Genomic DNA, 22,981 nt, shown 5'->3' with positions numbered 1-22,981 from the left:
AACTTTTTCATAAAAGATCAGTAAAAAGGAATAACACATGACAGTCATAAATAAAAATACAGCTTTCTTTATTGATTGTTTTTGGACACTATGTTTTTTTTTTGGTCATCCACATTGATATAACAATTCTGGTCACTAAATTATTGGTAGATTCTGCTTTTGATTTCTATTATATGCGACTCAACATATTAACTTTCAATCAATTACAATGTATATATTTTGTCCGTTCATATTGAAAATATGTTACTATATTTAATTATTTATAGAACTATATTATCATCAAATAAGAAAATAAATATAATATAATTTAGAAGTTTGAACTTCGGAATAGTCAATATCAAAGAAGCGATTAAGCAGTGAGACGATCAATAATTACGGTAAATATATAAATATTTACAAGAAACGTCAAAAATGTAAAATTTTAATTATTAGAAGATATTATCAAGACTAAAATAAAAACATCTCGATAATCAAGGGACCAAAAATGCAATAAGGGCCTGTTTGGATGGGGTTAAAAAAAGCAGTTTATAAGCTGTTTCTAGCTTATAAGCTGCTTTTTTTAAGTTAAACCAAACAAATTCAATTAATTTTTTGAGCTTATTTTAAGTACAAATGACTTTAAGCTGGCCAGCTAAATACTCTTAAAAAAAAAAAAAAAAAACAACTTATAGGCAAGTCAATCCAAACGGGCTCTACTCTCATTGAATGCTTGTTAATATCATTTGGATCTATTATGTAACGGATTCAATTAATCAATTCTCGATAGGATCTTCTCGTCTTTTTTTTTTCCTCCCTCATTAGGAAAGGTATAAATACTAATTAATCATTGAGAACCACAATATGATAAAAAAGCAAAGCTTACGAAGTGAGAAATTGGTGCTTATGGAGTTGAATATAAATTGCTACTCAGTTTCTACAATCTTCTACGAAGCACACATCGTTGCCGCAATTGGAACTTTCCGGCAAAGAGTCGGTTCGAATTACGCCGACTCAACATCATAAGGTACTCATTTATGCGATCTAATTTTACTCATATTAGCAACATATTCAGTGTTTTTTATTGGAATTGAGTCGTGTTGACAGTCAATTTTAGTAATATGGTGGAGTGCTAACTGGGGTGGCTGAAGGGAAGGCCAGTGAAGCCTTTGCTTTAGAACCCAAAAATGAATTTTATGATTTTATTTTTGCTCAGACAATATTGAAATTTGTGAAAGAAAAAAAAAGGTAAGAAAATGCTTTTTATAGTTGAAATATTTTAGTATTTTGAATTAAATCATTCACATATTCATATTAGTACTAATAAAGTTTTATACAACAACATCCAACGAATTGTATTGCAAACACATGACTAACATCTTGTTAACTTGAATTAATCATTACTAATATAATTAATAGCAATAAATATTTTATAAATTTAAAGGTTTTATGTTTTTAACTACACTATATTAAAAATTGTCTTTAGGCTACTAATTTTATTGAGCCGTCATTAAGCGCTAATTTGTGTGAGTAGCTCATCCAAAAGCTTAAGTGGCTCGCGAGGAAAGGATAATGTTTAATTTCTTAATTACGTTCAAATTTATAGGATTATGTATTCCATCTTGTGTGATTTGATTTAATTAGTTAATATTCAATGAATTTCTATTCGTATGAGCACAAATACATTGAAAAAAAAGAGTAGAAAGTCGAACGTTAACCGTAAGCTTTCTTTTGCATCAACAAAGACCTTGATTGGAGCTTATTGAAGAGATTAGAGTGGGGTTTTCTGGGTTTGGAGTTGGAATATTTGAAGTTTTTTTTTTTTTTGTTTGAAAATCAGGACTTTTAAACCAGATAGTTTTTAACAAATTTTGGTGCTTAATCCACAATAACTTTCTCTGTGTCTTGTCGCTTTTGTTAAGAGAGGGTCACGCGCTTGTTGTATGCCAAAAGATAAAAAGAGCGCAAATTTATTTTTAACTAAATTCAGACTTTGACATGGCCATCCCGACCCATCAACCGGTCTGACCACAACTTCTTCCAAGACTTACTTATGCGACACTTAATTTATTAGCGAAAAGAAGGAAAAAGGAAGGGACGCCGAGACGCAACCCTTTTGATCTTGTTGGGCGAGACCTTTCTCCCCTACTTCGTTTCCACACCTATTGTGATGTGTCAATAAATTTTGTTTGGCACATGATTTCGTGATTGAGTTAAGAAATATTTTATGCGAAAGGTTTTTACAAGACATAGAGAAGAGAACAATGAAGAGGAGGGGGAAATCACGTACAAGAGGAAAAGACATATGAAAATTGGAAAAGTTATTGGTTTGACTGGAAAAAAGGTTCAATGTGCGATTTTGGATTTGCCAGTTTTGGTGGTCATCTGCAGCCATCAAATTTGTTATAACCTTTCTCTGAGAGCTAGGTGCCCAAACACTCATTTTACTTATAGTGATCGGTTGTGACATTGATAAAATCATTTTTGAGGAAGCAATGACTATAGAATGATTACGAGATGGTTTCACACGTAAAGGGCTTTTCAGTGTGGTGCCTAGTTGTTGTGTTCTGTGCATCCATGCAACAAAGTTGGAAAGTTGATGGTAGACAGTCTCTACCCCTCATTATCTGGTTCTTGCTCGTTTCTGTAGTCACTCAATCTTGTGATCACAGATCACCTCAAGTTGCTCGTTCAAACTGCTTAACCTCAATCACTTGTTTGATCTGTTGTGATCACAGATCACCTCACGTTGCTCGTTCAAACTGCTTAACCTCAATCACTTGTTTGATCTGTTAATTCTCGTCTCTTGACTATATCTTCACTTTAGCCTAGTGACTTATGAGCTTTCTTCTGGCTTTGGCCTCCAAGTTTGATTCGGGCTGGATTAAAGAAACCCATATAAAATATATTAACATAATTAATAAGAGAAAGATACACAATTGGACGAATTCAAATTCGTGAAATTAAGGTTTGGATTGTGACCATTAGTCCATTAGTTTGTCCTTTCAGGATATGACTTTTTTTGATGACATGGGAACCCGCAGCCGCTACCTTTCGGGTGCGGACAGGGTAAACCCAGCTCCTGTGCAATAGCTCGCAAACCACACAGGAGAGGTAACCCGCACTGGGCAAGCCCGATGCAACGAGCTCGACCAGAAGGCAAATCCCCTGCTGTCGTAGGCAGGAGGTTTCGAACCTGAGACCTCCATTATGAAAGCCCCATGCTCAACTAACTGAGCCACCCTTGCGGGTCTTTCAGGATATTGACTTTTGGCATTAGGCCGCAGGGATATTGACATTTGATTCAATGACTAGGTAGGGACTTCTTTATCTATCCTTTCTTTTTCCCTCCCTCATTGGCTCCTTGTTAGATGTACTAAAAGCAAAGGTGAAAGATGCGCTTGAAGTTGAATAAGCTATTTATAAAACAAATAAAAACAAGACTGTTGGAACTGTTAGGCAAAAACGAAATGGGAAGTAAAGCGAGTGAAGACCGGAAAGCGGAAGTGAAAGTGAGGTATGAAACTACCATTCATATTGTTCGCAACAATTTCCGAGTTATGAAAATTAATTGCAATAGAAAATAAAACAAAAAGTAATATTATTGATGAATGCCGTTGAGTACAATTTTGTTGTTCTCTTGATTCTTCTCTTCTAAATTTTCTCTGTGATTTGAGGGCTGTTAGTAGCGTATTTCTCGAATGTTGGATGATTTGGACCTCCTTGAGTTATGTTTGATCTCCGAGAACGTCGGGAAACATTTTGAGTTGATCTTGAGGAAGAACGTCTCTTGATTACTTTGATGCCTTGATTTCTTGGTGAATATTCCAGGAGTTTATGGGATTTTCGAGATACCTCCTCAATGGAATATGTACTCCTTAGGGTAGAGTAGCCTCCAACAAACTCTAACGGACCTTAGGGTTTTGAAGAACATGGATTGGTTTCGTTTTCTAGAGGCCCATTTTAAATCCAACAACATTTCGATGTCTAGACATACATTATCAATTCCATCCCCAACCCTGAAGTTGTATACTATCTTATAAATAGAGCCATAATTGGAGAACAACAATCATTTTATAGAATCTTTGGCAAAACACAAATGATGAGAAAACAGCTAATCGTTGTCGTTGAAGGCACTGCCGCCATGGGACCTCACTGGAAAACAATCCTTTCCGATTACCTCGAGAAAACGATATGGTACTACTTCGCATCCACATACGACCCCTCATTCCATCCGATCTATGTTTGCATGGATCGTTTTCTCTTGACTAATTAATGAACTGATTTGTCATTGATTTTATCGCTATCAATGCAGTGAAACTTATTTCCGTTTTTGTTTGGTGTTTTATTGAATTGATTTGTGGTGACGATTAATTTTAGTGAAATTGGTAATCTGCATATCGTGTAAGGAGTACATTTGGTTTAATTAGTCGATATCCAGCAATTAGATTGTTACATGCTAGAATGCACCTTTTTAAGATCTAAATTTCATTAGAATAAACCTGAATTGGATTATTCACAAAAGATGAGAGGCCAAAATCCCATTCCATGATGTAAAAAATAGAGGACGCTTTCCGCAAACACACACTTCTATGAGTGATGGTTATGTCAAAATAGCATCTGAGTTTGTGAGAAGTTCCACTAGTCGACATTGATGGCGTTGAAGTCTTAAAACCTAGGTGTACTTTAATAAATGAACACAAGAAAAGAGCGCCTTACATAAATTTACTCCTGATAAGGGATAGAATTTTCAGTGTTCAGGATTATTCGTAAGGAATAAATTTTCAGTGTTCAGGATTATTCGTAAGGAATATTGCTTTCCTTTTCAAGGGTGATTATTAGATGGAAGTTCTGCCCCCTAATTTTAGTAAATTATTGAAGCCTTGGGTATTAAAGCAAGCCCATATGAGGTTAATCTGACCATTTTGGAGGCAAGGATGCTGGCCTGTCGCCCAGTCTTTTTTAACTGAATCTTGAATCAAGTTTTAGAAGCGTGGAATTATGTAGATTGTAGTGAGATAAATTGATGTAGTGGTAAAGGGAAGAATGTGATCTTCTTCATGGAGCAACATGTAATTTCAGTTAGTATTAATCATCCTATCATTGTATGAAGATATCGATAATTGATGAAATACAATGCGCTCGTAGAAGAGGCTACCCCGCCATAAAGTAGTTTCTGATTGGGGTTTTTGTAGCAGAAACCGAATGTGGCTACCTGTATTTTCTCTTTATTTCCTTTTGTTGTGTTGAGGGGTGTCAGAAAAAGATAACTATGTTAAAATTCAAAAATGAGTTTACAACAACAACAACAACAACAACCCAGTGAAATCCCACAACGTGGGGTCTGGGGAGGGTAGAGTGTACGCAGACCTTACTTCTACCAAGGTAGGACGGCTGTTTCCGAAAGACCCTCGGCTCAATAAAAAGCATAAAAAGAGGTCAGATAAGGCTAAGAAATTCAAAGCGATATGGAAATGCAAATAACGAAAGCGACACAGATAAAATAGAATAATCAAAGTATAGAATAACAAAAGCGACACAAGGCCTGTACTTGTGGTCCGGCCCTTCCCCGGACCCCGCGCATAGCGGGAGCTTAGTGCACCGGGCTGCCCTTATTATAAAGTACAGGAAATAACAGATAATAGCAGAAATCAGAGCACAAGAAATTATACTGCGATAACGTGCCTACTAATAAGGAAGGATAACGAGACTATCTACTAGCCTTCTACCCTCATGTGGGTCCTCCAAACCCTCCTATCTAAGGTCATGTCCTCGATAAGCTGTAACTGCGCCATGTCCTATCTAATCACCTCTCCCCAATATTTCTTCGGCCTACCCCTACCTCTTCTGAAACCATCCATGGCCAACCTCTCACACCTCCGGCATTTGTGTCTCTCCTCTTCACATGCCCAAACCATCTCAGTCTCGCTTCCCGCATCTTGTCTTCCACCGAGGCCACTCCTATCTTGTCCCGAATAGCCTCATTCCTAATCCTGTCACTCCTGGTGTGCCCACACATCCATCTCAACATTCTCGTCTCGGCAACTTTCATCTTTTGAATGTGAGAGATCTTAACTGGACAACACTCTGCCCCATACAACATAGTCGGTCTAACCACCACTTTGTAGAACTTGCCCTTAAGTTTTGGTGACACCTTCTTGTCACGTAGCACTCCGGAAGCGAGCCTCCATTTCATCTACCCTGCCCCAATACGATGTGTGACATCATCGTCAATCTCCCCGCTGCCTTGCATGATAGACTCAAGATACTTGAAACTACTTTTCTTCTGGATGGCCTGGGTACCAAGCCTAACTTCCACGCCAACCTCCTGAGGTGCTTCACTGAACTTGCACTCCAAGTACTCTGTCTTGGTCCTACTCTGCTTAAACCCTTTAGACTCCAAGGTATGTCTCCAACCCTCCAGCTTAGCGTTAACTCCGCTACGAGTCTCGTTGATCAGGACTATGTCATCCGCGAAAAGCATACACCATGGCACCTCACCTTGAATTTGTCGTGTCAATCCATCCATCACCAAGGAAAATAAAAGCGGACTAAGAGCTGATCCTTGATGCAACCCCATCACAACTGGGAAGTGCTCTGAGTCCCCTCCTACTGTCCTTACCCTGGTTTTGGCTACCTCATACATGTCCTTGATCACCTTAATGTACGCCACAGGTACACCTTTAGCCTCCAAACATCTCCATAGGATCTCTCTTGGAACTTTGTCGTAAGCCTTTTCTAGGTCGATGAATACCATGTGTAAGTCCCTCTTCCTCTCCCTATACTGCTCCACCAGTCTCCTCACAAGATGGATGACTTCTGTAGTTGAGCGTCCCGGCATGAATCTGAACTGATTCTCTGAAATAGACACGCCTCTCCTCACCCTCATCTCCACCACCCTTTCCTACACTTTCATAGTATGGCTTAGCAGCTTGATACCTCTATAGTTGTTGCAACTCTGGATATCCCCCTTGTTCTTGTATAGAGGGATCATTACGCTCGACCTCCATTCTTCGGGCATCCTTGCGGTCTTAAAGATGACATTAAAAAACCTAGTCAGCCACTCCAAACCTACCGAGCTCGCGCTCTTCCAAAATTCCCCAGGAATCTTGTCAGGTCCGGTCGCTCTTCCCCTGCGCATCCTACGAACAACACCCTTAACCTCCTCAACCTTAATACTCTTGCAATACCCAAAATCGTGACGCCTCCCTGTATGTTCCAAATCTCCCAACACAATGTCTCTGTCCCCTTCTTCATTCAAGAGTTTGTGGAAGTATGACTGCCATCTCCGTCTAATGAGAGTCTCCTCTACCAATACTTTTCCATGCTCTTCCTTGATGCACTTCACTTGATCCACATCGCGTGCCCTTCTCTCCCTCGACTTGGCTAGCCTGAACAATTTCTGATCCCCGCCTTTCTCTTCTAGTTCAGCATAAAGGCGTTCAAAAGCTGCCGTTTTTGCCGTCGAAATCGCCAACTTCGCCTCCTTCCTCGCTATCTTATAAAGTTCCCTATTCGTCCACTTCTCCACCTCATCCTTGCTTTCTATCAACTTCGCATACGCCACCTTCTTTGCTTCCACCTTCCCTTGCACTTCTCTATTCCACCACCAGTCCCCTCGATGCCGACCACGACTACCTGTCGAGACCCCCAACACTTCCCTTGCTACAACCCTAATGCAACTAGCCGTCCTATCCCACATACTGGTCGCATCCCCACTACTATTCCAGGCCCCCATATCCTTCAATTTCTCTCCCATCTCCAGAGCACTAGTCGTGGTCAAACTCCCCCATCTGATCCTAGGTCGGTCATCCCCGACCCTCTTCTTCCTCGTCATCTTGATCCCTAAATCAAAAATGAGTTTATGATTCATTAATGATTATCTCAACTATTGATGTATAGGTGAAATGCTTTGTAATGTTCTCTTTGCATTTGTTGGGACACGATAAATTTATGGGGACCTCCAGTTTCTTAGCTAGTATTTCCCATTATTTGACTTGCCAGCTTGCTGAATTTAAAGCCTAAAGGAAATATATAAACTTTGAGAAGTATTAATTTCTGATCTTAAATCTGAAAGTTAACATTACAGCTATTACGGAGTAGTAAATGCTTTTTCAAAATTTGTCAACTTGGACAGATTTGGATGAAGAAGATTGGATGTTTTAACACATTTCCTAGTTTGATGGGAATTTTAACATGTTCTAGTCAGTATGATTTGGTTAATTTTTCGTGAAGGCTGTTTGCTATTTAACCCCTGGATTACATCATGAGCCATGTATCTTCTCCCATCTCTGAGCACCAGGCTGCCAAGGAGAAAAATATGGTGAAACAGACAACTAATTGTACTTGTAGAAGGGACAGCAGCCTTGGGGTTTTATTGGCCTAAAATTCTTGTAGAGACTGAAACATATAATCAGGCTTGTTTCCTTACCTTCTATAACATTTAAACTTGAGTTATAGTATCCAATAGCTTCCATTATTTTCTTTCCTTGTTTTGAGATGTTCTATGTCCTTTTTGTGTTTTTTTGGTTCTCTCTCTCTTGTATAGGGGTGATCTTAGTCTCTTAAGACTCACATCAGCTTTTTTCTCATCATGTACGGAGAAAATAATTACTGTCCATCCAGCTCCAATGTTCTCTTTGTTTCACTTCAGTGTTTTTAGCTAGAAGAGTCAACTGATTAGCTTTAGCTTGAATGATCAATGAAAATGCTGCTGGTTTGGAGTTCTTCAACATCGTTGTTGGTTTTAGTTTTTCAATCAAACTAGTTGCTAGAATATTGTTACTGCTGGAGTGTTGGTGTTGTAGACATTTTCATATGCTCATCCCATTGAGAGAATGGGATTTTCCCAAGAATATTCATATGATGATTGTGAACTCAATTGACTGTTCTGTGACATCAACAATCGTGATGCTTCTTAACTGTTCAAAGATTTGCTTCCCCTAGAGACCTTCAGTTTCCAAGTGTTAAATATTTCTTTTGTGCTGTCGTGATAGCCTTTTCTGCTTCCTTTAAATCTTAATTTGATGCTTTGCAACTGTATCTTGATTTGAAATGTAAACTAATTGATGGATATCAATATATGTTGCGTTTGATTAATAGGCTTTGGTAAATTTTTCAGGTCCTTCACTGAAGCTGATTCGACAGAACAGGTTCATAAATTCATATTGTTCATCTTGTAAACCACTTTTTCGTCTTTAGTAATCCATAATGGTAATTGTAATGTCCAAGATACTGTATACTTGACTAGGGGGAGATGATATTCCATTACGGCTTTGAGTTGAAGGCAATTATCAACTTCTTATGTTTCTTTTTAGCTACTAGCTAATTTTATGTTTCCCCTGTTGAAATTCCAGAACCCATTTGCTGGCGATGTAGAGCTGTCATTGGTGGTCTTTAATGTGCACAGTCCCTACAGTGGTTTGTATCCATTTTGTTCTTAAATAGCTTTTCATGTTGGCTGACACAATTGCAACTTAAGTATGAAATCTTCAGACCCTGTCTCAATCTCAACTAGAAAAAGGAATCAAATATGTTACTTTATTTAATATAAAATCTTGATTTAAAAAAAAAAAAAGGGAATCAAATAAGCAAGACGTAGTTATTTTGTACAAATCTTTATGGGCATTTTAGTGACTGTTTTGTACAGTTGGCATCATTCCATCATTATTAGGACTATCTTCTTCTTTGATCCTTGTGTGCTCCATGTTTAGAGAAATATTTTAGCATGTGATTTCCGCATGTCAAATCTTTATGTGCGACAGAAGAATTTGTTATATTTGTGTGATCCTCATGAGCCATGATTTAGACAAATACTCTTTTATGGTTAGTATAGTAAATCTGAAATTTTCACTTAAATAATTTTCTTTTTTTCCAGATTGATTTTTTCATTGATAGTATAGTAAATTTGATTTTTTCATTTAAACAAACTTTAGTTGTTGGCTGTTGTTTCTGAAGTAGAAACCTCCAGTTTGCTAGGGCTGAAGCATGCTTTCGTCTTGCTTAATAATCTCTGCTAATCCTGACACTATATTATGTAAAACCAGCTATTCAGTGAGACCCCCATCTCCACCCCCATTAACCAAAACAAAGTTAGCGATTGGCCTCAACATAAACTTTGACGGGGATGATGTGTCCTAATTCAAAGTTTTGAGGCTTTCTTTCACCTCTCCTTGCCTAAGAATGAACATCTTTTTCTTTTTCTTTGGATAACGTTTTTTTTTTCATCTTCCACTTTCACCATCTCTAACACAGGTTGCCTGCTTCAACGAAGTGGTTGGACAAAAGACATAGATATGTTTTTCCAGCGGCTATCAGCTATACCTTTCTTAGGTGGTGGTTTTGATGATGCTGCAGTTGCAGAAGGCCTTGCTGCAGCATTGACGGTGTGTTTTACTGTTTAGGATGTTTTGAAAATGAATCTGGCATTTCTGTTGGTATTATTAGTCTAGTTTTGTTTTGCTTGTTATTATTTAAACATCTCTTACTTGTTTATTTTCTTTTACACACTTTCCCCATTGTGCTTCCTTTTGTTCTCTGGGGAGTTATCTGTGAGGTCCGTGTGATTTATCAGTTAAACTTTTGCTATAATCTGTACCATTAGCCAGTCCAACTAGCTTAGGATTGAGGCATAGTTTTTGTTCCTTACCATGCTATTGCTGTTCAGAATCGTGATGATAAGTTTCAGTTTTCACTTAAAAGTTTGTGGAAGTGTAGAAATCGTAGTTTTTTTCAAAGATAAATAGCTAGTAAATATTGCTTCTATTTGCTGCTTTCTGTTTTATTTGGACGGCTTGTTGCTCATATAAGATTTTATGTAGGAGTGAAATCAGCAGAAATGTATTTGTCTTACGGTTGTGAAGTACCAACATAAACTGAGGAAGGGCACTTTCCTTCTCATTACATAGATTCAACTGTTTTTCATCGGTTTTCTTTTTGGCTGGAGGCTCTATTTCATCTTTATTCAGATCAGATTTGTTTACTTTTCCCAGTTCATATACTGGGTTGACTTGTGCGTCATATGGTAACAATCAGTTATACTCATTTTTACACATTGTAGACATAGTTTGACCTGTGCATAGACTAGGATTAGAAAGTTACTTTACCTTACAAGAAAAACGAGATTAGAAAGTTTGAAAGGGCTAATATATTTGACTTTGTTAGAAGTACATTGAAGTAGTAGTTGGAAGATGTAAAAGAGTGTACATATGTTATGTGAACTTGATATTATGAAGATCATAAACCTTTTCCATTGAGGAAAGAGGTCATTCTGTATGGGAGGGATAAGGTGGAGGGTGGGACAGTTAAACAGTATAGAGAGTAATAGGTTCTCGTTTTGATTCTCTTATATCCTCCCCCGGTTCCTGAACAGGCTTAACATGTTAGTAGTTGCATTAGTTGGTTCGCATAAATGTCTGCTAACCTAAATTTACAAGTGCTTTATTAGGTCATGATAAGTTAAAAGCTTTATTGTTACTCTCACAATGTTGAAGCATACCTTTTCTCCCAGGTGGCGTTTGCATTAGACAAAGGTTTGGTTTTGGTATTTGTTTGTGAAGTTGGTTTTGGTTTTGTTTCTTCAGGAAAAAAGAAGAGTGTTTATTGAGTTTGGTTTTCTTTTTGGGAGTTTCTATTGTACTTTTTCTTCATTTCCGTTATGTCTTCTTCCCATCTGCTTTGATATGTTTTTCCTTGTGCTGAGGGTCTACCGGAAACAGCGTCTCTACCTCCCAAGGTAGGGGTAAGGTCTGCAAATACTCTACCCTCCCCAGACCTCTCTTGTGGGATTACACTGCGTATGTTGTTGTTTTGGGAGGTTCGGCTTTGCTATTTTTTTTTTTGCTAGAAGATATCATAAAGTCCTAAAACATATTAGAGACTTTCAAATTGGTGAATATGTAAAGAAATACCTCCTTTTTCATATAGATCGATGAGTAGGTTTGTCAGGAGATCAAGAGTAGTCTATATACATGATTGTATGTATATGAACTTTTGTTCACATGCTTTGGCGCTATCTTGGTGATTAATACATTGAATTTTGATTTATTAAAAGAAAGTGCTTTTATTTGAATTTTTTTTTTTGCTAGAAGATATCATAAAGTCCTAAAACATATTAGAGACTTTCAAATTGGTGAATATGTAAAGAAATACCTCCTTTTTCATATAGATCGATGAGTAGGTTTGTCAGGAGATCAAGAGTAGTCTATATACATGATTGTATGTATATGAACTTTTGTTCACATGCTTTGGCGCTATCTTGGTGATTAATACATTGAATATTTATTAAAAGAAAGTGCTTTTAGTTTAAATCAGATTTAAACTGACTAAACCTCTTCACCTTCTATTTAAAGGTTCTTCTGTATAAACTAGCTGTGAATTGGGGAAAAGCAAAACTTAAAAAAAGACCGGAAAAATCCAAGGAATGGATTGAAGGATGAAGAGGGGGTGGGTTTGGGGCAAAGCCAACAAGTCACAGATGTTTCTGATTTTGAAACAGAAATGCCGATGGGCTGTTTTCTGCTTTGAGTTGGTCAGGTTTGTTTGGTATTAAAACCGACCAGACAAATGGTTGCCAATTCTAACAGCCCAAGTTTGTTATCAACCTATACCGTACCGTAGGAGGAATTGATCATGTACAACAACAACAACAACAACAACAACCCAGTGAAATCCCACATCGTGGGGTCTGGGGAGGGTAGAGTGTACGCAGACCTGACTCCTACCAAGGTAGGACGGCTGTTTCCGAAAGACCCCCGGCTCAATAAAAGCATAAAAAAGAGGAATTGATCACGTAGTGGATGGAATTGATCATGTAGTGGATGGAATTTTGTTCTATGTTGCATCACAATGTAAACTGAACTGCTTCTGTTATACATAGCCTTTCTCTGTGGAAAACAAGTTTGTTTCCTCCTCATACTGCATGTATATATATTTCACTTGACTGATGTTTCATTCAGATGTTTGCTTCACTGAATGGAAACGAATCGAAACAAAATGCTGATGGGCGAAGACATTGTATACTTGTGGCTGCAAGCAACCCGTGTGCATTGCCTAGACCAATATATTGTCCAGTGATGCAGAATCTGGAGCAGACTAGAAATACTGAAGCTCATACTGGTAATGTATTAGCTGATGCGGAGACTGTTGCAAGGGCATTTCCGCAGGTACTAATTGGTAGTCCTTTTCTCTTCAAGACCATGGTGCTTCCCTCATATTCCTCCGCTGAATTTTTTTCTTTTCTTGCAGTGCTCTGTTTCATTGTCAGTTATATGCCCGAGGAAGCTTTTGAAAGTTAGGGCAATATATAACGCGGTAATTATGGACAAATTTTTCACTGAGCAACCCCTTGTTTTTAGGGTCAAAACCTGTTGACAATATGTTGAAGTTTAGCTTGTCTTAGTGATACACAGTAATTACTGTCTGCATGTCAGTTCAAACTCCTGTAGGATTAATTGTGTCTCCTCTGCTGAATTAAGAAGTTGCTAAATTTGGGCCTCATCTACTATTGTTCTATGTTGAGGAGACAGGCAGTAAAGTGATGATACCATATCGTTTTCTTTTCTTTCATTAAGTGCACATAGTTTTAAGTTGCATGGAATGCTGTTAGAGGAACTCTCCTTTTAAGTTTTGTCCTCTGGGTGGCTATTCCATCAGGAGCAGGTATTCAAGAAAACAATAAAATGTCACATTTGGGATTTGAACTTGTGATCTAAAGCAATATTTGAACGTCCGTTGCAACTTCACTATACTTTTTTCCTTATATCAAGGGGATTCCACAACTTATATATACCAAACAACACCGTTATTGCCCTTTTTGCATATTAAATTTTTTCAACTAAGGGAATTCAATTACTCCACTTAGCTCCAGCTGCGCCACTGTTTAATTTAATAGTATACATGACGTTATCACTTGTTATTGCTTTGTCTTGAATAGAGAAAGGTGATCTGTGGTGAAGTTTATACTCCCAATTATTTCAAAGTCATTGTGCTTGTTTATCAAAGTAAGATTTACATCATAAGTAAGATTTACCAAGTGCTCCAGAAAGTAGGTTCCTGTAAATTTTTTGTTGCCCATTTAAATTTGTCACCGTTGACAGAATGATGCTTCCCTTTAGGATCCCAAAATTGAGAATGTGAAACATCCCATAGGAGTGGGGAAACTTCTAGCTTCATCATCGGGAAGTATGAAAACTTGATTATAAAAAGTATATGTATCTTAGATGCTGTGATGGCTTTCATGGCATTATGGATAAGTTATTGGCTTCTCTTTTGTTATCTTGAAACTCCCCATGCTAATATTCTCGTTTGACATACTAAGATGGTTTCTATAGTTAGATTCTTTCATCATCCAGAAGAATAAATTTAAATCCTGCTGACTTGGCATGCAATGCTAAATTGGTATAATTTTAGTGCTGGTGATTTGAAGTAGGAAACATATTGCCCCTTCAATTTAGTTGACTATACTAAGTGCAAACTTGTATTGATCTAGGGAAAATGCGATCCAGAAGCAGCTGACCCGCCCGTTGATACATCTAAGAATCCAAATTATCTTGTATTAATTTCGGAAAATTTCAGCGAGGCTTGTGCTGCTTTAAGTCGCACTGAAATGGAAAGTTTGGCGCCAAACCAGAGTGAAATGGCTACGTCTTCTGTGCCTCCGGTTTCTGGGCCAGCAGCAACTTCTAATCCAGCAGGTCAGGAAAATTCTGGACTCTTTCTTTCATACATGCCTTTTATGAATGTTTACTCCGGATATTGTTATAGATATGCCTGAGTCATTTTAAATGTCCATGTTCTGTTGAAAGAAGATTATTTTGTGAATATAAAGTAAGAAGTACGCTGTAGAGGATAAATCAATAACTGAATGCATAAAATGAAAGAGAGCAATTGACAAAAAAGTGTACACTTCATCTGCAAGTTGGGTCGGGGCGAGCTGTGAAAATATGAAATAGACCAGCCATTTGACACCATAGTGAAGGTCAGCAATATCACAGTATATCTGGAGGAAGTTTATTAGCTGAATATAATTTGGGTTTAACATCTTAAACTTTTCAATGCTCTTGATCAAACCCAGACAAAAGAAAAAGCCAAATAACAATACTAATAACAACAGTCATAATAGTAGTGTTAATAGTAGCAGCATAACAACAATGGTGATGATGATGATAGTGAACAATAGCAATCGCAATTCAGGATTAATGTGAATCCTTTCACTCTATTCTTTCCATTTTGTTCTTCTTTATGGTGCTGCTGATTAATTTGTTTCAATTGCTCTTGTTGCGCTAGACCTGTCGAATAGATGACTGGTTGCTTAATTGATACAGCTAGACCTAGTATATGTCCATCCCCTTGTCTCAATTATTTGAGGCATGAAAGCAGACGTACGTTTTTTCTTCTTAACATCATCTATTATTGTGCTCTTCTGAAGTTGGGTCGAGTTGTGTCTCTGCTTGAATACCGTCTTACTTTTCATTTCAAATAATGTAGGTCCAAATTAATGAATCTCTTGCGTAACATATGTAGACTACTTCGATATTGATAGATATTGGTTCAGAAATCTCATATAGAGCATCCTATGATATATTGCTGATTCACTGAGTTTTGTAGAAGGAGAGCTGACTCTTGTCCATGATCCTTTCAGTTATGAATCAAGAACCAATTTCAGCTGGAAATATTCCTGCTGCAGCTGTAAACATTGTAAGATTCAATAACTTGTTTCTTTGCTTGTCATTTGGATGAGTTATTTGCTTTGCTAAAATAACATAGAGCATTGTGGATCTCATGACCTTATTACATATATTTTCAGGAGACCACCACGGTAACCTCCGTTACTGGACTTGCACCTCCACATCAACTCATTACAGGCATGGGAAGTTGTTTACCCTTTTCTGTTTCTGAGGAGATGCTCCCGACTAATGAGAATACTAAGGAAACAATACCTATTGTCAGTGTGGTGACACAGTCCTTACATCCATTTAGTGGAGCAGCTGGAAATGTCAGTATATTGAATGGAGTGACGTCTGCTGTACTTGCTGCTCCAGCTGTATTATCATCTGGGCAACCAGGTGTCACATCAATGACTGGGTTTTCTCCATTTGCCGGAACTGGTCAGATAGATAAAAACTCCGATCCTGCATCATTAACTTCGATGGCTCCCAGTATGTCTGGGAGTTCAAACCTTTGCATGTCCCAACTGTTGGGTAATATCCAAGGAGGTATTGGTGCAAGCAGTCAAACAGCACCTGTAATGAGTCAAGGAAATCTCCCTGGGTCTCAAATAATGCAAAGCGGGAATACTGGCATGCCTTCGGGAATTGGCACAATGATGCCTACTCCAGGGATGACTCAACAAGGACAGCCTGAAATGCTGCCTCTCGGCAGGAATAACAGTACAGAGGCTAACATGTCTCTATCTCAGCAGCAAACATCGGCTATATTACCATCAGCTCAATCAAAGTTTGTCAAATTCTGGGAGGTAAGACCAACTAATAAGTAGAAAGAGCTGAAGATGGGGGGCGGACTCTATTTTCCATAAGGAAATCTTCCATTAAAGTTTTTACTGTCTAACTAACAGATAGGATTTAAATTTGAACTATTTTAAAGAGTGCCATATATTTAGTTTTTCTTGATGTTTTGTACCGGCTGTTGATACATTGATTTAAAAATCAAGAAGTTTCTGATTCATTAATTAATAGCCCTACTATCTCTGCTGTCGAGATGTAGTGGTTAGTTTTTCTTCTCCCAGTGATCTGGCGATCATATGGTTAGGCTAAGATGTCCAACTTTTGAAAAAGAACCACTTTATCAAGAATTTTCTGTTATTTGATGTAACCTTGTCGTCATTGTAGTGTAGCGACAAAGTTCATAAGCCGAAAGATTTGTTTGGTGGTAGAGTTTTGTTGTTTACTGCACATATTTATGATGATTACTGACGGAATCCTTTTAAGGGGCTTTCCTGAAGTCACTTTGAAGGTTGCAATCGACTGCGAATGTCTTGCTCCGTGTCCTGGACACCAACCATGCAAATATCACATCCAAGTTTCATCCATCTGTATTTGATGGATTTGTTCTTGTAAAGTCTGAATTGATGCTTTAGGCTGACCCTGATATCCAGTTTCCGATTACTCAAACCATGATATGAGATGCTCAATAGATAATTATTTGACCAGAATTAACAAAAAAGAATGTTGACCAGTCATGTCAGAAATTTGTAAAAGGCAGTAAAGAAATTAAACTAATTTGAAATGTGTCCCAATCCCACTAAATTCAGTAATGTGTTCCAGTTCTTAGTCATTTTGCTGCTTTCTTTGGTGACTCAGTTTCAGAGAGTTCGTGTTAGGAGCATGAACAGTATAAGCTAGCAGAAAGTGAAGCCGAGAAATCAGAGGATGGCACATTTAGAGGGAGGGTAGGGGTTTGCCATGCAAAATGCACTCTATTATGCTTCCAAATCTATGGGGTAAAATATTGAACGATACTAAACATGAACTGAGTAGATGAGTATTATAAGATATAGTTGCAAGATGATGCTTAAGCTTATACCACTGGATGAGTACTGAATTTTTCTGATAAAAGATGAATATTGAATTAATTAGTTTGTAAGAAGACACTCAAACCAAAGTAGTTAACATGACATCCTAAGATGGCAAGGTGGAGAAGGCTAAATACTGTGAGCAGAACATGATTAACAGGCTTTTGGCACATCAAGAAAGTCACTACTCAGAAAGGGCCATTTATTTTTTTCTCTGTTGAACCAGACATAATGCTTTTAGCTGAGAAGGGCAATAGTAAGAAGTTAGCTAGGTGTCTTACTTTTTCTAATTAAAATATGGTGCTTTCTTTACTCTTCTATGCTTATTCTAATGACCTAATCTTCCTTGACATCTTGGAGGAGTGCCAAGAGTTGCTTCATATATATCGTGAAAAACAACTAGTACTTTCTGAATGTTACTGCAGTTTTATTTACTTGAACCATAACCAAACTTCTGTGAAATACCTAATTTGTGACCTTTTTGTTAGGGAGAAAAAGACATTTGTTATGCAATAGGTAAATAAACCTTTGTCTGCATTGTCTTTTCAAAGAAAATGTAACAAGGCCTGTTAAAGAACCAACGAAGTAGAACTTTGGGGTTCTCAGAACCCTACTATGAACAACAGAATGTGTTTAGTGTGGTGATTTCCTTATGAATTGCATAAATTCTAGCTATTGACAATGTTGATAAATGGGATCTATTGCTGATAACTATTCAGATGTATTTTTCCGTATATGTTTTCAAAATCGACTTTTGATTAACCTTTTTAATCATCCACATGGTTTGTTCTTTTGTTCTTTTTTTTCTCCAATCATTGTCCTTAGGATTAACTCCAGGCAACTCAATTTTGACATGACGTGGATGAAGCACTGCTAACTTTTTGATGAAAACGTTGCAGGGAGACTTATATGGCAATAGACAGGGTCAACCTTTACATATTACGAGACTACAGGTGTGTTTAAACTTGTCTTGTACGGGAGCTTGTTACTCCCTCCATCCCAATTTATGTGATACTTTTTCCTTTTTAGTCAATCCCAAAAAGAGCGTCATCTTTCTATAATTAATAACAATTTAACTTCATACTTCCCATTCTATCCTTGATGAGATGATTTATAGCCATACAAATATCCATGACTAATTTTAGACCACAAGTTGTCTTCCTTTTTTTCTTAAAATTTGTGCTCAGTCAAACACCTTCACATAAATTCAGACGGAGAGAGTATTATTACTTCCTTTTAATAGTTTCATTGGCAGATAGATGTAGAGCCTGTAGGCTGACGCTCCAATCCTCACTAGTAGATAAAGTATTATCATATTATGTAATTCCTGATACCAGGGCTTTGGCCTAGTGGTAAGAGCGCGATGCATAATGTGTAGGTTAGACACACATCAAGGGTTCGAACCTTGCTTCAGACAAATGTCTGGTATTTAAGTGGAGAAGGATAGAGTGTCTGGCTCAATATCCACCGATTTCGAACCGTGAGCCAGTGACCCTCAGGGATTTCTTGGTTATTTTTTAATTTTTTTCTTGTGTAATTCCTTTTTCATGTTCTAAACTGTTTTTTGATTCTTTGCTGATTAAGATCTTGTGGTTTATTCTCTCTTTTGGCAGGGGTTCAAGAGTGCTTCAGCTTCTGAATCGTAAGTACATTTTCATTAATGCTTTGATTTAACTGTCCAACATTCACAATTCAAGTTGATTGCACCGGTAATAACCCCTCTGTGGAGTGAAGCTACAAAATTTTCTCTCATGTGTAGGAGAGTATATCATTGTTGTTTCAACATTAGATGGTACAGAGATAGTTTTAGCACACTGACACTGTTTTCAGCAGTCAAGATATTTACAAAAAAAAGATCCCCTTAAAGCATAGGTCCTAAAGTAAACATACTAACATAACTAAAATATATTTCTCAACAAATTGGTATCGCCTATATAAATATTTTTTCCATTTTGTCCTATTTTTCGTTAAGTATGCATACTCCATGATGTAAACTATATAAGCTTAATTTCTTGGCTTATTTGTAAATTTACCTTTTCTTCCTCTTTGTCTATCTTGATGTCTTCTTTTTGCAACCATAAAATTTTCAAAGTATTTAGACTACGTTAACACTTCGAACTGATTTTTTTCTTTTCTTGGCTCAGGCTTGCTGCAAATTGGCCCCCAACAATGCAAATTATCGGCTTTATTACCAAAGAGCAAATGATAGACCGGTAATTTTTCTGAGACAAAATATATTATCTTGTTGGATCTTCTTCATTTTTCAGATATTGATTCCTGTTCAGTACAAGTTACAGCTCCTGAAATTTTGTGACATTTATGCAAGTGTTAGGCGGTGCACCGGAAGGGCACATCGTCTATTTTTTTGGGCCATGGAGCAGCATGCACTTCTTAGCAAGGTGCAAGCAAAGAAGGATGTAAGTCTTCTCGAGTCTTAATGATTTTGCAAGTAGAGATCAATCATAGTTCAGTTATAATTATACAGAATCTGCAGACGGCTCGACATGTCAATAAAAATGAAATTGCATTGGTCGAATTTTCCTTACTTAACACCTATGAACTAAAGCAGTTTTAGTATCAGGATACTGCCAATTTTTGAGTCAGATCATTAAGACATTCATCTGCATCGTTAATTTCTCACTCCTTAAGAAAAACTACAGAATTTGGCAACTTAACCAGTAGTATATGTCTCTTCTTCTTTTTTTCTTTTCTGACTAGTAGTATTTATCTGATGAAATGATCTTCTTTTGCCCTGTGGCAATTCTAATTTACAATGTATGAGATTTGAATTCATTCACTATTGAATTTAAGGTCCAATGGCATTTCTCTGGTGACTTTTTTGGTGGGAACTTGTTACATGTGCTATTGCATGCTGTTCTGTGAACTATCTTTTGAAAAGTTTGTGCAATTAAAATATGCTATAGTTTGTGCAATTAAAATATGCTATACTTGATAAGGAGTTCCTGTTCAGCTTTTTCAGTTTGAAATCTCAACTGACATTTTTCTCTTTATAAATTGTTTAGTATGCAGTAATTCAACTACCATCACAGACAATGTACCTCTATGTTGATAAAATTGACCACTTATTTGGAATCATTTTTCCTCATGAGGTAATAAACCTTGACATACTTAGCATCTTTGATTAGATGATCGTAGAAAATGCAGCTTTATTTTTTTATGATATCTCAAATTCTATGGACCTTCGGATTTTTCTGAACATGCAGATACCCAATCAGCAGCTGCCAGCACATCATCCACGGGCTGAGCAACTGCCGCAGCAACAACCGCTTCCTCAATTGCAGCAGCAGCAACCGCACCGTCTACAGCTAAAACAGCAGCAACCCCTTTTACTGCAGCAACAGCAGCAGCAGCAGTCCCTCCAACAGCTGCCACATCAGCAACCACGGAGGCTCCCACTTAAGCGGCAAAGTAAGGGTCCTCTGCAGGAACAGTCTAAGGTTCCCAGAATACATCAACAACAGACTCCACAAAGCCAACAACAACAACAATAGGTACTGCTAGGGGTGTCAAATGGGCAGGTTGGGCTGGATGTGGGCGGGTCAAAAGTTACTTAGGCAGAAATGGGCTAAAACGCAGGTCATAGCCCGACCCGCCCAATTCATACTAAGTTTAATTTCTTTGTTTGTTTTTTTATAAATTTTTAAGTACCTAAGAAAACTATTTTTTTACTTTATCATGGATATATATATATATATATATATATATATATAATGTATCAAACATTAGAACAAATGTCTTTGAAAATATTCTTACAAGGTTTCTATTGGTCAATTTGAACTACATATCAACTCTATTCTTAGATGGGCTGATATGGGTTGGGCTAAACTAATAAATGGGCGGGTCATCTTTCTGATTTTGCAACCCGTAGGTACCTCAAATGCAGCACATAGAGCAGCAGCAACCAATAATTGGGACGGCTGTGAATCAAGCAGTAGCATACATGCAAGGTACTGGAAGGTCACAACTTATGTCTCAGACACAAGCTTCATCACCACATGGAGTGTCAAGCATTCCGGAGGACGATTTGTTAAATGAACATCGTGATGAAATAGATGTTCTTTTAACTGAAAGTGGCGACGAATTAGACAACACCTTTGCAGAAATGCTTGAAATTATTAAATTTGACTAAAGCAGCCAAAATTCGTACTGCTTAGCTGTCGGATTTTAAGCTCGTCTTTTCGCGTAGAACGATACTTTACAAAACGGAGAGCATTTAGAACTGAGTAGCTTCAGTGTGGAAAGTAATTGGCTGCCTAATATGATTTGTTGTTGTTCATCCCCAAAACCGAAATTCACATTGGGCGTTTCTTGTACATTATTCCTGTTGACTCTTAATGGATTTACAGGTTGAAGAAACAAAAGTTTCATTTTTGTTATTTCACTTTTAACTTCAAATTTTTTGAGATCATAGAATTCTCCCAGATAACATAGGGTCTATTATCGAAAAGCCACCTTGCAACGCCAACTTGTGGTGGCCGTTTTCGTGACATTTTCTATGGTGATGCAACCTCTTTCTGGTGATATTCTGGCGTCATTCTTCCTTCTTTTTCTCGATGAAGTTTCTTTCATGTTGCAAGTAGGGGCAGAGCTACAATTCCATTTTTTTTTGCACAGATTGCCCTTCTTTTGGGGTGGTCTTTAAATTTTACCCCTCATATGTGTGGTCTTTAAGTTTTGCCTTTCGCTTGGATACCTGAGGTTCTGGGTTCGAATTCCCGCTCAGGCATAAAATAAGAAAATAATTTCGCAAGGCAGGGCTGGGGGAGTGTATGCCGGATCCGGCATACAATCCTTAAGGAAAAACTAAAGTTATGCCGGAGGGGGCAGATTTTGCCTTGATGCATATATTTTATTTTATTTTACTTTTCAAGGTAAAATTTTAATTATGCCTTAAGGAAAAGTTCCGCCTTATGGGGCATACTTTTAGTTATGCCTTAACTAAAAGTGTGCCCCATAAGACATAACTAAAAGTATGCCCTATAAGGCGGAACTTTGCATAACTAAAAGTTTGTCTTACAAGGCAAAGTCTATGCCTTGAGGAAAAGTTCTGCCTTATGGGACATACTTTTGGTTATGCCTTAATTAAAAGTCTGCCCCATAAGGCATAGTTCCTTAAGGACAAATTTTGCCCCATAAGGCATAACTAAACTATGCCTTGAGGAAAAGTTATGCCCCTTCCGGCATAACTTTAGTTTTTCCTTACGGACTTTATGCCGGATCCAGCATACACTGCCCCCAGCCTTGTCTTGTGAAATTATTTTTTTATTTTATGCCTGAGCGGGGGTTCGAACCCAGAACCTCAGGTATCTAAGCGAGGGGCAAAACTTAAAGACCACAAATATGAGGGGCAAAATTTAAATACCACCCCAAAAGAAGGGCAATTCGCAGAATTGCCCCTACAATTGTGCTTGTGGATCAGCAAAACCCAATAACTTTGGACCAGACTGTATTGTA

At 37.6% G+C, this 22,981-nt stretch overlaps 1 protein-coding gene across 3 annotated transcripts; it reads left to right on the top strand.

The window, feature by feature from the left end:
* Positions 1–3,752: 3,752 nt before the first annotated feature.
* LOC132641817 (mediator of RNA polymerase II transcription subunit 25) lies at positions 3,753–21,908 on the top strand. Of its 3 annotated transcripts, none has more exons than XM_060358906.1 (16): positions 3,797–4,173; positions 9,098–9,128; positions 9,333–9,396; positions 10,231–10,361; positions 12,933–13,139; positions 13,222–13,287; positions 14,465–14,669; positions 15,617–15,672; positions 15,782–16,450; positions 18,406–18,459; positions 19,120–19,148; positions 19,651–19,719; positions 19,833–19,923; positions 20,530–20,616; positions 20,731–21,018; positions 21,411–21,908. In XM_060358906.1, exons 1-15 carry the CDS (start codon positions 4,076–4,078, stop codon positions 21,016–21,018), a joined length of 2,145 nt encoding a protein of 714 aa, XP_060214889.1. In that variant the 5' UTR covers positions 3,797–4,075; the 3' UTR covers positions 21,411–21,908. The 3 variants fall into 3 exon arrangements, 2 of the variants coding, with proteins under 2 accessions (XP_060214889.1, XP_060214888.1); XM_060358905.1 differs by having other exon boundaries at positions 3,801–4,173; positions 21,396–21,908; XR_009582988.1 differs by lacking the exons at positions 20,530–20,616; positions 21,411–21,908 and having other exon boundaries at positions 3,753–4,173; positions 19,804–19,923; positions 20,731–20,870.
* The last annotated feature ends 1,073 nt before the right edge of the window (positions 21,909–22,981 follow it).

Source organism: Lycium barbarum, chromosome 5 (assembly GCF_019175385.1).
Source record: "Lycium barbarum isolate Lr01 chromosome 5, ASM1917538v2, whole genome shotgun sequence".
Lineage (NCBI taxonomy): Eukaryota > Viridiplantae > Streptophyta > Magnoliopsida > Solanales > Solanaceae > Lycium > Lycium barbarum.
The sequence above is the reverse complement of the archived record's forward strand: the minus strand, read 5'-3'. Positions and strand labels throughout refer to the sequence as shown.